The 12,977-nt window shown below is 38.5% G+C and overlaps 1 protein-coding gene across 1 annotated transcript in view; it reads right to left on the bottom strand.

Moving 5' to 3' along the window:
* LOC126273094 (phosphorylated adapter RNA export protein) overlaps positions 1-11,186 on the bottom strand; it is a 105,341-nt gene extending 94,155 nt beyond the window's left edge. The window contains exon 1 of the mRNA XM_049976520.1: positions 10,395-11,186. Within this exon, the coding sequence (XP_049832477.1) occupies positions 10,395-10,433 (39 nt within the window). The 5' untranslated portion in view covers positions 10,434-11,186. The remainder of the gene's footprint in view (positions 1-10,394) is intronic.
* Positions 11,187-12,977: the final 1,791 nt, after the last annotated feature.

Raw genomic sequence — 12,977 nt, 5'->3', positions numbered from 1 at the left:
TCATTCACAATCTCTACAGATGGGGCTAGCATTGCAATGCGAAAACACGTGCACAAATTTCAAACACTTGAAGCATGGCAGAAGGGGGAGGGGGAGGAAAATATATGGTTTCACATTGCATCAGTATACAATCACCATGACCTTTCCAGGCGATGAATCACCCTCAAAGGCAAAGATGAAAGCAGCAGTAACAACCCTATTGTCCTTTGGCTCTCTATGTACACAACGGACAAAGTGTACAGCCCGTCACTCCAAGTTGATTCATAGCTCTTTATCAGACTGCAAGAGCAGGTCTCAGTGGAAAGTGATTCCCTGAACAAGATTTAGACTATAATGGGGAGTGACAGCTTGTTACAAGCGAGCAGCGCCCATGATGGGCAGGGGACCAATAACAGAACCAAGTATATAGTCCTCGGCAACAAGTGTCACATCAGGAGTGTTCATCAGGAATACCCCAGGGAAGTGTGATAGGACCACTTTTGTGCTCAATATAAATAAATGATTTTGCGGACTGGATGGGTAGCAATCTGGGGTTGTTTGCTAATGATGCCATGGTGTATGGTAAGGCGTCAAAGTTGAGTGACTGAAGGAAGATACACGACGACTTAGACAAAATTTCCAATTGATGTAATGAATGGCAGCTAGCTCTAAATATTAAAAATGTAAGTTAATGTGGATGAGTAGCAAGGGCAAACCTGTAATAATTGGATACAGTATTACTACTGTCATGTTTGCCACAGTCAAGTCATTTAAATATTTGAGTGTAACGTTGCAAAGCAATTTGAGATAGAATGAGCATGTGAATACCGTGGTAGGGAAGGCAAATGGTCAACTTCGGCTTATTGGGAAAATTTTTAGGAAAGTGTAATTCACCTGAAAAAGGAGACCGCTTATAGGACACTGATGTGGCCTATTCATGAGTGCTGCTCGAGCATACGGGATCTGTACCAGGTCAGACTGAAGAAGACATCATCAAAGCAATTCATAGGCACGCTACTAGATTTATTACTTGTAGGTTCAAACAATACATAAGTGTTACGGAGATGCTTCAGTAACTCTAATGGAAATCCCTGTAGGAAAGGCAACATTCTTTGCGTGAAACACTATTGAGAAAATTTAGAGAACTGGGATTTGAAGTTAACTGCTGAACAATTTTACTGCCGCCAACATACATTGCGCATAAGGACCATGAAGATAAGGTACAAGAAATCAGGGCTAATATGGAGGCATAGAGACAACTGCTTTTCCCACATTCTACTTGCCAGTAGAACAAGAAAGGAAATGACTAGCAGCGATACAGGGTATCCTCTGCTATGCACTGTATGGTGTCTTGTGGACTACCTATGAAGATGTAGATGTAGAGATGGTTGAAACTTCCTCAAACTTATCTTCTAAATTCTCCAAAAAGATTAAGAGCTTCGCGGCCATGAAGGAATCACCATTACTCCTCGTGCAAAGCAAGCATTTCTCTGCTTGCTGCTTAGTCCTACGTCCCTCCCACAGCGAAGTAAGAGAAAGGAACATTTTAGGCTTGTCTCTCTCTGTAATAAAAGATGACTTTCCTTCCATGGAGACTGCTGGAGCTGTATGGCGACCAGCGGGAGATAATTTCATCCGTTTCATTTGCAGCTCATCCACCATGGTGCCATCCACTACTAAATCGGGCTCTCAAAACGGATACCGCCCAGCCTCATTATAGCTACATGGCCAGTAATCTGTTGATCAGAGTCCCCACGCCCCAATCCTGATGGTCACATACTCCTTGGCACACATCATGGGGAGTTTTCAGCTCAACTACGAACATTGCAATCCCTGTGTGATCAGGAGGCTACCAAGGCTACCACCATGCAGGTACTTGATGACCTCCCCCCCCCCCCCCCCCCCCCCCCCCCCAGTAGATGGCTACCATGTTCAGTTTTGGGTGTCCTGCTATATTAAAGCAAAGGGTGCAAAGACAGAAAGGTGCAAAGGTAGGGCATACACCACACTGGGCAACCTTGCCTGCACAATATGCATTTCTGATGAATTTTGAAAATGGAGGCAGGTCAAACGTAACAATGGGGACCAATGTGTTTATTTAATGAAAAGTTGTAGTAAATGCCGGAAACGGAAACTCAAATCTCAGTCATAAACCAGATCCAAGCAGGGTAACCAGAGAAAAGGCACAGGAGGAAAGGGGTAATGGAAATATAAGTTCACAGCACAGAAAGCAAGTAGTGCTGCAAAGGCTGGGGCCTACGGTGTAGCCAAGCACATATTGACAAAAGAGTTGTCAGCCCACTGGGAGTATAATGACATACAATCAAAGACCTGATATAGGATTTGATTCAGTTGGTCCAGTCTGCGATGTTACTGGGTGACAGAGAGCATTTCTTTGTAGATGGTTCTTGGGGATGGTGAGAGGGCTGGGGATGCACTGAGAAATGGCACGGGAGATCTGCTTACAGACTAAGTCTGGAGATAGTGCCTATCTGTGAAGGCCTTGATGATGTTGTTGTTGTTGTCTTCAGTCCTGAGACTGGTTTGATGCAGCTCTCCATGCTACTCTATCCTGTGCAAGCTGCTTCATCTCGCAGTGCCTACTGCAACCTACATCCTTCTGAATCTGCTTAGTGTATTCATCTCTTGGTCTCCCTCTACGATTTTTACCCTGCACGCTGCCCTCCAATGCTAAATTTGTGATCCCTTGATGCCTCAAAAACATGTCCTACCAACCGATCCCTTCTTCTAGTCAAGTTGTGCCACAAACTTCTCTTCTCCCCAATCCTATTCAATACCTCCTCATTAGTTACGTGATCTACCCATCTAATCTTCAGCATTCTTCTGTAGCACCACATTTCGAAAGCTTCTATTCTCTTCTTGTCCAAACTAGTTATCGTCCATGTTTCACTTCCATACATGGCTACACTCCAAACAAATACTTTCAGAAACGACTTCCTGATACATAAATCTATATTCGATGTTAACAAATTTCTCTTTTTCAGAAACGCTTTCCTTGCCATTGCCAGTCTACATTTTATATCCTCTCTACTTCGACCATCATCAGTTATTTTACTTCCTAAATAGCAAAACTCCTTTACTACCTTAAGTGTCTCATTTCCTAATCTAATTCCCCCAGCATCACCCGATTTAATTTGACTACATTCCATTATCCTCGTTTTACTTTTGTTGATGTTCATCTTATATCCTCTTTTCAAGACACTGTCCATTCCGTTCAACTGCTCTTCCAAGTCCTTTGCCGTCTCTGACAGAATTACAATGTCATCGGCGAACCTCAATGTTTTTATTTCTTCTCCATGAATTTTAATACCTACTCCAAATTTTTCTTTTGTTTCCTTTACTGCTTGCTCAATATACAGATTGAATAACATCGGGGAGAGGCTACAACCCTGTCTCACTCCTTTCCCAACCACTGCTTCCCTTTCATGCCCCTCGACTCGTATGACTGCCATTTGGTTTCTGTACAAATTGTAAATAACCTTTCGCTCCCTGTATTTTACCCCTGCCACCTTCAGAATTTGAAAGAGAGTATTCCCGTCAACATTGTCAAAAGCTTTCTCTAAGTCTACAAATGCTAGAAACGTAGGTTTGCCTTTTCTTAATCTTTCTTCTAAGATAAGTCGTAAGGTCAGTATTGCCTCACGTGTTCCAACATTTCGACGGAATCCAAACTGATCCTCCCCGAGGTCCGCATCTACCAGTTTTTCCATTCGTCTGTAAAGAATTCGCATTAGTATTTTGCAGCTGTGACTTATTAAACTGATAGTTCGGTAATTTTCACATCTGTCAGCACCTGCTTTCTTTGGGATTGGAATTATTATATTCTTCTTGAAGTCTGAGGGTATTTCACCTGTCTCATACATCTTGCTCACCAGGTGGTAGAGTTTTGTCATGACTGGCTCTCCCAAGGCCGTCAGTAGTTCTAATGGAATGTTGTCTACTCCGGGGGCCTTGTTTCGACTCAGGTCTTTCAGTGCTCTGTCAAACTCTTCACGCAGTATCGTATCTCCCATTTCGTCTTCTTCTACGTCCTCTTCCATTTCCATAATATTGTCCTCAAGTACATCGCCCTTGTATAAACGTTCTATATACTCCTTCCACCTTTCTGCCTTCCCTTCTTTGCTTAGAACTGGATTGCCATCTGAGCTCTTGATATTCATACACGTGGTTCTCTTCTCTCCAAAGGTCTCTTTAATTTTCCTGTAGGCAGTATCTATCTTACCCCTAGTGAGATTAGCTTCTACATCCTTAAATTTGTCCTCTAGCCATCCCTGCTTAGCCATTTTGCACTTCCTGTCGATCTCATTTTTGAGATGTTTGTATACCTTTTTGCCTGCTTCATTTACTGCATTTTTATATTTTCTCCTTTCATCAATTAAATTCAATATTTCTTCTGTTACCCAAGGATTTCTAGCAACCTTCGTCTTTTTACCTACTTTATCCTCTGCTGCCTTCACTACTTCATCCCTCAGAGCTACCCATTCTTCTTCAACTGTGTTTCTTTCCCCCATTGCTGCCAATTGTTCCGTTATGCTCTCCTTGAAACTCTGTACAACCTCTGGTTCTTTCAGCTTATCCAGATCCCATGTCCTTAAATTCCCACCTTTTTGCAGTTTCTTCAGTTTTAACCTACAGGTCATAACCAATAGATTGTGGTCAGAGTCTACATCTGCCCCTGGAAATGTCTTACAATTTTAAACCTGGTTCCTAAATCTCTGTTTTACCATTATATAATCTCCTGGGTTCTTCCATGTATACAACCTTCTTTCATGATTCTGAAACCAAGTGTTAGCTATGATTAAGTTACTCTCTGTGCAAAATTCTACCAGGCGGCTCCCTCTTTCATTTCTTAGCCCCAATCCATATTCAGCTACTATGTTTCCTTCTCTCCATTTTCCTACCCTTGAATTCCAGTCACCCATGACTATTAAATTTTCGTCTCCCTTCACTACCTGAATAATTTCTTTTATCTCATCATACATTTCATCAATTTCTTCGTCATCTGCAGAGCTAGTTGGCATATAAACTTGTACTACTGTAATAGGCGTGTGCTTCGTGTCTATCTTGGACACAATAATGTGTTCACTATGCTGTTTGTAGTAGCTTACCTGTACTCCTATTTTCCTGTTCATTATTAAACCTACTCCTGCATTACCCCTATTTGATTTTGTATTTATAACCCTGTATTCACCTGACCAAAAGTCTTGTTCCTCCTGCCACCGAACTTCACTAATTCCCACTATATCTAACTTTAACCTATCCATTTCCCTTTTTAAATTTTCTAACCTACCTGCCCGATTAAGTGATCTGACATTCCACGCTCCGATCCGTAGAATGCCAGTTTTCTTCTCCTGAGAACGACGTCCTCCTGAGTAGTCCCCGCCCGGAGATCCGAATGGGGGGACTATTTTACCTCCGGAATATTTTACCCAAGAGGACGTCATCATCATTTAATCATACAGTAAAGCTGCATGTCCTCGGGATAAATTACGGCTGTAGTTTCCCCTTGCTTTCAGCCGTTCGCAGTACCAGCACAGCTAGGCCGTTTTGGTTAATGTTGCAAGGCCAGATCAGTCAATCATCCAGACTGTTGCCCCTGCAACTACTGAAAAGGCTGCTGCCCCTCTTCAGGAACCACATGTTTGTCTGGCCTCTCAACAGATACCCCTCCGTTGTGGTTGCACCTACGGTACGGCCATCTGTATCGCTGAGGCACGCAAGCCTCCCCACCAACGGCAAGGTCCATGGTTCATGGGGGGGGGGGGGGGGGGGGGCGGCTTGATGATACCTACAGCATACTGGGCAAGGAGGAAGTTCTCGTCACTGCAGATATACTGTCTCTGGGCAGCCACACTGTACTGGCGGGGGTGGATTTTTTGTTATGGTTAGTTGTTGAAATGCAGGTACTGGTTAGTGGCTCGTGGGTTTAATGTGGACAGGCGCGTGGATGGAGCTATCAGAGGACGTCAACAACCCTTAAGGTGGCGCACTGGGTTGAGGAAGGCCAGGCAAAGCAGATAGGAAAGTAGGTGTTGAGCTTCTGAAGGGAGGAAAATAGGGCGTCTTTGCCCTGAGTCCAATGAACCTGAACTAGACTACAGATTTGCCATTTTAGGAAGCTAAGAAGGTCTCCTCTAGACAGCCCATAAACAGATTGGCATACGAATGTGCCACGCAAGTAAATTTCACACAATTTGCACACTTAGCTGGCCTGTAACTTTTTTCAACACTGTCTTGCACCTCTGGAAATTTGTATTTTCACCAGCTTTTATTTGGGTCATTGGATGCATCAAACTTGAAAGAAATCCGAGACAATCCAATTAAAATGCTACTTTTCTGTGTTAAACTGACAAGGAATTATCCCTAATAGAACATGAGCCATACACACTATATACACTAAAATTTATTAGTCTACACAATGTGTTTTAAATGACATTCTGAACAATTATATGAAATACTTAAATATATAAGTGGAAATCCTATTCCATCAAAGTCCATGCAGTTTTTTTGTTTGTAATCACATCTTAGTCTAAAAAAAAAAAAAAGAGGAGGAAGAAGAATAAGAAGCCTTTCAGGTAGAGCTGGTATCAGCCTGATACCAGCTCTGCCTGAAAGTATTTTGCATATTTAGGAACTCAGTGTTTGAACCATAAAAATTGAAGTTGTTTTTCTGTATTCTCAGAGGTCAACCAGAGTTATTAAATTTTTTCCCCATCAAAGTGTAGCCTTTATCTGGTATAAGGAAAAATATGACTGGTGTTCTTAAAACAAACTAAGTTACACCATTTTTCTGAAGTAAAGCAGCCTGAATGGGAAGCTTCAGCCACAGCATCTATGTACACTTTTTGAAAACTTTGCCATATTTTCCTCCAATAACTTTATGAAATATGTGGAAGAAATTTTACACTGATTATTACCATGGTAAAAATAACAAGTAAAAAATAGTTTCATTCAAATCTGAGGCAGTGGATGTTGGGCCTGGATGAACTACTTGAAATGACCATTCTTTCATCTCATAAGACATTTGTTGATTTTCAGTTCATTTCTGTGTCCATTGGCAGAAAACACATTAAAATTTTTATTTCATTAGAAAGCCTATAATATAGGGAATTATTTCAGACCAAAATAAGGTTCCCAACAGGCTGGAGAAATGTGATATAAACATGTTTCAATGCCCGGGTAATTTTCTCAGAAAGTGGAAAGCGACATACATTAAGATCCAAGTTAAAAGAACATTTCTGTATATAAGTAGCATTTTGCACGTACGTCTTACAGAGCCCAGTTATCAGAAGATCACTACATTGAAAATTCAATATAAAGAGAAGTTTTATTGTTAGATCAATAAAAATCTGCAGAAGTTGTTATGTTGTAAGTACAAGCAACTGTACAAAGTTTCATGAATATCTGAAACAGCGGGTGACATGATCCCGGTGATTTGATTTGGGATGACCCATCCATTACTAACCAAAACAACAAGTAAAATGAAATCGTCAGCCACAAACAACACACCACACCAACAATTCCAAACCTGAAACCAATCTATTGCCCACAGCTATCAACATCCAAATAACCCACTACCAAACTGCCATAAACTCTTCCCATATTATTATTACAAAGAATGCTCAAGGAGTCCAATATCTTTAACACCACTCACTAACAATTTACAAACCAATGAACTGTGTCACCATGTAGTCACACAACCCAACACAGTTATGTCACAGGTGAAAACAGGTAAGCGGTTTTGAAAGTTAAGAGTAGACCTAAATTTGGAATAAAGCAGGGAAAAAGACAGCAAAAAAGGAAAAAAATCCCCAATAATCTTATTTTCCATGTGATAGACCATTCTTTGAGGATGATTTTGGAAAAAAAAGATTTTGGCGATTATCACATTCGCTTTAAGTGATATTCAATGCAATGCTGCTATTTTTCTTGCCTTGATTTGTATGCTTATAGGTATTATGTAACATTACTAACAATCTTTATGCTTTAGAGTATGTAACCACCAAACTTCACACAGATTGAGTGATAAATGAAAATTATATTTATTTTCAAAATTTCAGTAAATGTCATTCTGCATAACCACAGTGTCAAAAATGTCAAACTACTCAATTCTGAAAACGGGGAGTGATACAAAATTTTGTATGGGTAGGCCAACTTATCCCTGTTGGAAGAACAAACAAATCAAGATTAATCAAAATCTTAAATGGTGGGTGTTCTGACTTGACATATAAAATTGTTAAAGTTTGATTAAAGCACATCTTTGATGGTTGGCTAAGAAGATACAAGTTGCTTGTTATTTTTCCACATACAAAATCAAAGTGGTTCACTCAATGAAGATCTTCACTCATACACACAAACACTAAGAAATTAGTGAATATCACTCTATGTTACTTTAGTCATTACACACCCATACAGGCCTATTATTTGTATTTCTGTGATTTAACAACCACATTCAAAAGTCGATTCACCTACAGCCCATACCAGGTCCTACAAACAGGCCACTAAAATCACAAAAAGAAAAGGGAGTGATCCCAGAAATGAGCTGCAGTTTGTTTCTATAATTGTCCACCATCTGATGACAAACCTGCAGTGGCTCAAAAACTGGCTAATGGGAAAATAAAAATATATGAAAGTGTGATAAGTATTCTTCTGTTCTCTATTACCATAATGACTAAGACACAATAGCCACATTATTTGAGTTAATACTACTGTAATGGTGAGTAAAATAAGGCATCTTTGTGTTCAACTACTGTACCAGTGCAGTCTACACATCATGGTTCAATGCTAACATGTCGGCAATTTGAATAAACCAAATTACGGAAAAATTTGGAAAATGAGTCAAATCCATGACCTTAAATCCTTAAGACTGAGAATCAGTAAGATTACAAACTACAAATTTAACTATAAAATAATACCAAGACTTACATGAAAAATAACATGTAATGAAATGTTCGTAGCGACTCAATTCAATTCAGCATGTTTCGCTCTGACAGCCATTTCAAAAATTTGATTCAGGAAAGGTATTCAGACTGGCATATTTTGGATAATTCCACTCCCTCGAAACCAATGGAAAAATATTCCAGGGCAGAGCTGACAGCCGCCATAAAAGAAACTTGTTATGGTAGAGAAAATACCTACGGTATTTGAAATACATCAGATAGCTCTACAAGGCACACACTGCAAAGTTCACTTTAAAAAGCTGTGAATAGGCTACTGACAGCACAAAAACAATGTGCATGATGATTAAGAGCTTTAAGCTCTACAAACCTACAGTGACTTACCACAATAACAACTATGTCTCCCTCCACGAAAAGCAAATATGATCTCATGCTCAGAGACATGAGCTGCATTGGTGTCTTACTTTATAATGCACTGTTGGCATACATCCATGGAAATGGAAGAGAGAGAGAGAGAGAGAGAGAGAGAGAGAGAGAGAGAGAGAGAGAGAGAGAGAGAGAGAGAGAGAGTGGTTTTGGAGCAGAACCAATAGCAACTCTGCTTGTGGAACTTATTTTAAATGGATATGCCATCTTATACAAATACTAACTACTTATGATTATGGTAAGTATATTTTTAAAATGATAAAAGGAGCATGTCTATGGTGTATTTAAAAATGAGTGTTCCTAGTGCTAGTTTTCAGTTCACTTTATAACAGGGATAGCTGTATATGGATCAGTTTGAAAATATGAATCCTTGACAAGGAAATTAATGAAGTAATTCAAGCAGATATTCTTTTGTTTTTATTTGGTACTGACACAGAAAGTTTCCATGTACCGGTAATGTAATTGCTTATAGTTTTTTGTATAATTTAAGATTCTAATTCTAGTCTCCAAAAATATACGTCATTAGGTCTTTTACAAGAAGGCTAAGTGGAAGAGGAGCTGGGTTCAAACCCTCAGCTGATTATCCACACTTTGGTTTCTCTCCGGTGAAGGTTGTGCTAGTTTTATTTAAAAATGCACGATCTGTTTTCTTTTTCGTCCTGTTCAAAAAGGTTAGTTACTTTACCCACATATTAATTTGACGAGTAAATATGTCTATGTCGTACTTGGTACGTCGTGTAGTAATGATTTTATAGACTGAATGAACTGGATTATAAGGAACTGGGAGGTTTGATGTGTTAATACAACGAATGACGCACAATGTAGTATCTATTACTACAGTGGAGAGTATAATACTGTGGCACCCCCGAAAGTAGTTTTGGCATAAAGTGAAAGTTCTCCTAAATAAATTCATCAAGTTTAGTACCCCACGGAAGAAATGATAAAACAACAGTAAGATTTTTGATATGTAACAACTATGTGTTTTACTGATTAAAACATAGAAAATCAACATGTAACAAGTGATCAACAACTGTAATATTTTTGTTATGTTAATACTGTAAAGCTTCTTACCTCGCCATCTTCCAGCTCACTGCCATCAGTATTGTCCATTTTCTAGCGTTGTCTACTATACCCGCTTCAGTTTATAAAACATTACGCGTACATGCATTGCAGTCCTACGCCAGTGCAAAATCCAATTGACAAATGTTTGACAGTAAACTCCTACAATTACTGTAAGTTCAACTACAGCTTTCCAGTTGCAAAACTCGCTGACTATACAATACTACCAACGAAAATACGCTCAAGCAAAACTCATTACATGCAACAATGTAAATTGTCAATTCTTCGTAACAACAATCATTACACCAAGTTAAACTTCCTTCCCTCACAGACCACACAACACACCGAACATAGAGCACAGTAATGCGAATGATAAGCTTTGAACATCGATACTCGAATCCTTTTGTAATACCACAGTAAATGATTTCTTTTTCCTCGTGTTAACTGCCAGTTTGATTTAGTTTTCTCCAGTCAACGACTAATTACTTATAACGTAACATTTGCAATACAATGAAGCATGTGGAAGGCAGCTGGTTTCACACAAATAAATTGATTTGACTTTTTTGTGCACCCTTCGACAATTTACACGAATTTATTTCATCTATTAATATGTCCAAATTAGAAATACAAAATTATATCGCAAAACAAAAGAGTTAGATTTAAGTGTAGATTGAAAGTGCTAAACTGGAATCATGTTATAGTCCCCTTAGGCTTCCAAATGTGTTGAACAGCCCTTGGGCACATTTAGCAGCATTCTCTTTGAAAATTTTGAAGTCTCCTGCACAAAACTACATAACGTAATAAAACTAACCTAAGGAGACAGGGCTATAAACTTTACACCAGATTTTTAGTTGTGTTATAACGGGACTTAGAGATATACAGTCCATAAATAGCTAGTATTAGTCTCATGAAACAATAAGGAACAAAGAATATATGTAGTAGCTCACTGAAACAGGGCATTTTCCAGATAGACGAAAATATACTATTGTTAAACTATTGCATAAAAAAGGGGATAGGGCTGTGCAAACAACTATTGCCCAATCTCACTTCTGACAGTTTTATCTAAAATTCTTGAAAAAGTAAAGTATTCCAAAGTAATTTCACATATATGGAAAAATGAAGTACTAATAAAATCTCAATTTGGCTTTCAGAAAGGCTTTTTAACTGGAAATGCTGTATATACTTCCACAAACCAAATATTAAATGCCCTGAATAACCGAACATCACTCATTGCTATTTTTTGTGATCTCTCAAGGACTTTTAACTGTGTGAATCATATAATTCTTCTAGATAAGCATAAGTAGTGTGGTATGAGTGGGACAGTGCACAAATGGTTTAATTCATATTTAACTGGAAGAATGGAGAAGGTTGAAAATGACAGTACAGACAAACTGTAAAAATCAGCAGAGTCCTCTCACTGAGTAAATATTAAGAATAGTGCCCACAGGGTTAAGCCCTGAGTCCCTTATTGCTCTTAATATATATTAATGACTTGCCACTCTATATTCATGAGGATGCGAAGCTAGTTCTTTTTGCTGATGATACAAATGTAGTAATCATACCCAAAGAACAAGATTTAGCTGAGAAAATTGTAAATAATGTACTTCAGAAAGTTATTAAGTGGTTCTTTGTAAATGGACTCTCACTAAAGTTTGAGAAAACACAGTATATAGAGTTCTGTACAGTAAATGGCGTAATACCATTAATAAATATACACTTTGAACAGAAGTCTGTTCCTAAGGTAGAATATTCAAAATTTCTGTGTGTGTACACTAATGATAAATTGAATTGGTAGCAACACATTGATGATCTGCTGAAACGTTTAGGTTCAGCTTCTTATAGTATTAGGATTATCGGAAATTTTGATGATAAGCATATCAATAAATTCGCCTACTATGTCTGTTTTCATCCACTGCTTTCAAAAGAGAAAAAGTATTCATTGCTAAAAGGATGTAATAAGAATAATACCTGGAGCCCACCCTAAATCAACTTGCAGACATTTATTTAAAGAACTCAGGGTATTCACAGTACCTTCGCAATAGATATATTCAAATAGGAAATTTGTTATTTTAACTCATCCCAATACAAAAATAATAGCAAGTTCCATAGCCACAACACTAGAAGAAAGGATGATCTACAGTATTCTGGAATAAATCTGATTTTGGCACAGAACACAGTGCATCAGACTGCCACAAAAGTAATTGGTCACTGACTAAATAGCACTGAAAGTCTTACGAATAGCCATCTAGCATTTAAAAGCAAATTAAAAGAATTTACGAATGAGAACTCCTTCTACTCAATAGGTGAATTTTTAGATATGAAGTAGTAATTCTAACAAAACTGTGTAGAGAAAACTTATATTAAACAGGAACTTTCCACATCATTACAAAATGTCGTATTCATGATCTATGGAACCATTATTATTGTAATGTAATGGTTAGCCCACTATAGGGCAAATAATGAGTACATTGAAAACTCTTGTTATAAATGTAGGCACCAAGGCTTCTTTCAGTTTGTTTAATGTAGAATTAGATTGTAGTAGAAACTGAAAAAAAATTACAAAATATATTCATATTATGGCAAGCGGATTCACTC

This window comes from Schistocerca gregaria, chromosome 5, assembly GCF_023897955.1.
Source record: "Schistocerca gregaria isolate iqSchGreg1 chromosome 5, iqSchGreg1.2, whole genome shotgun sequence".
NCBI classification, from domain to species: domain Eukaryota; kingdom Metazoa; phylum Arthropoda; class Insecta; order Orthoptera; family Acrididae; genus Schistocerca; species Schistocerca gregaria.
Note: the sequence above shows the minus strand (reverse complement) of the source record. Positions and strands in the feature narration are given on the sequence as shown.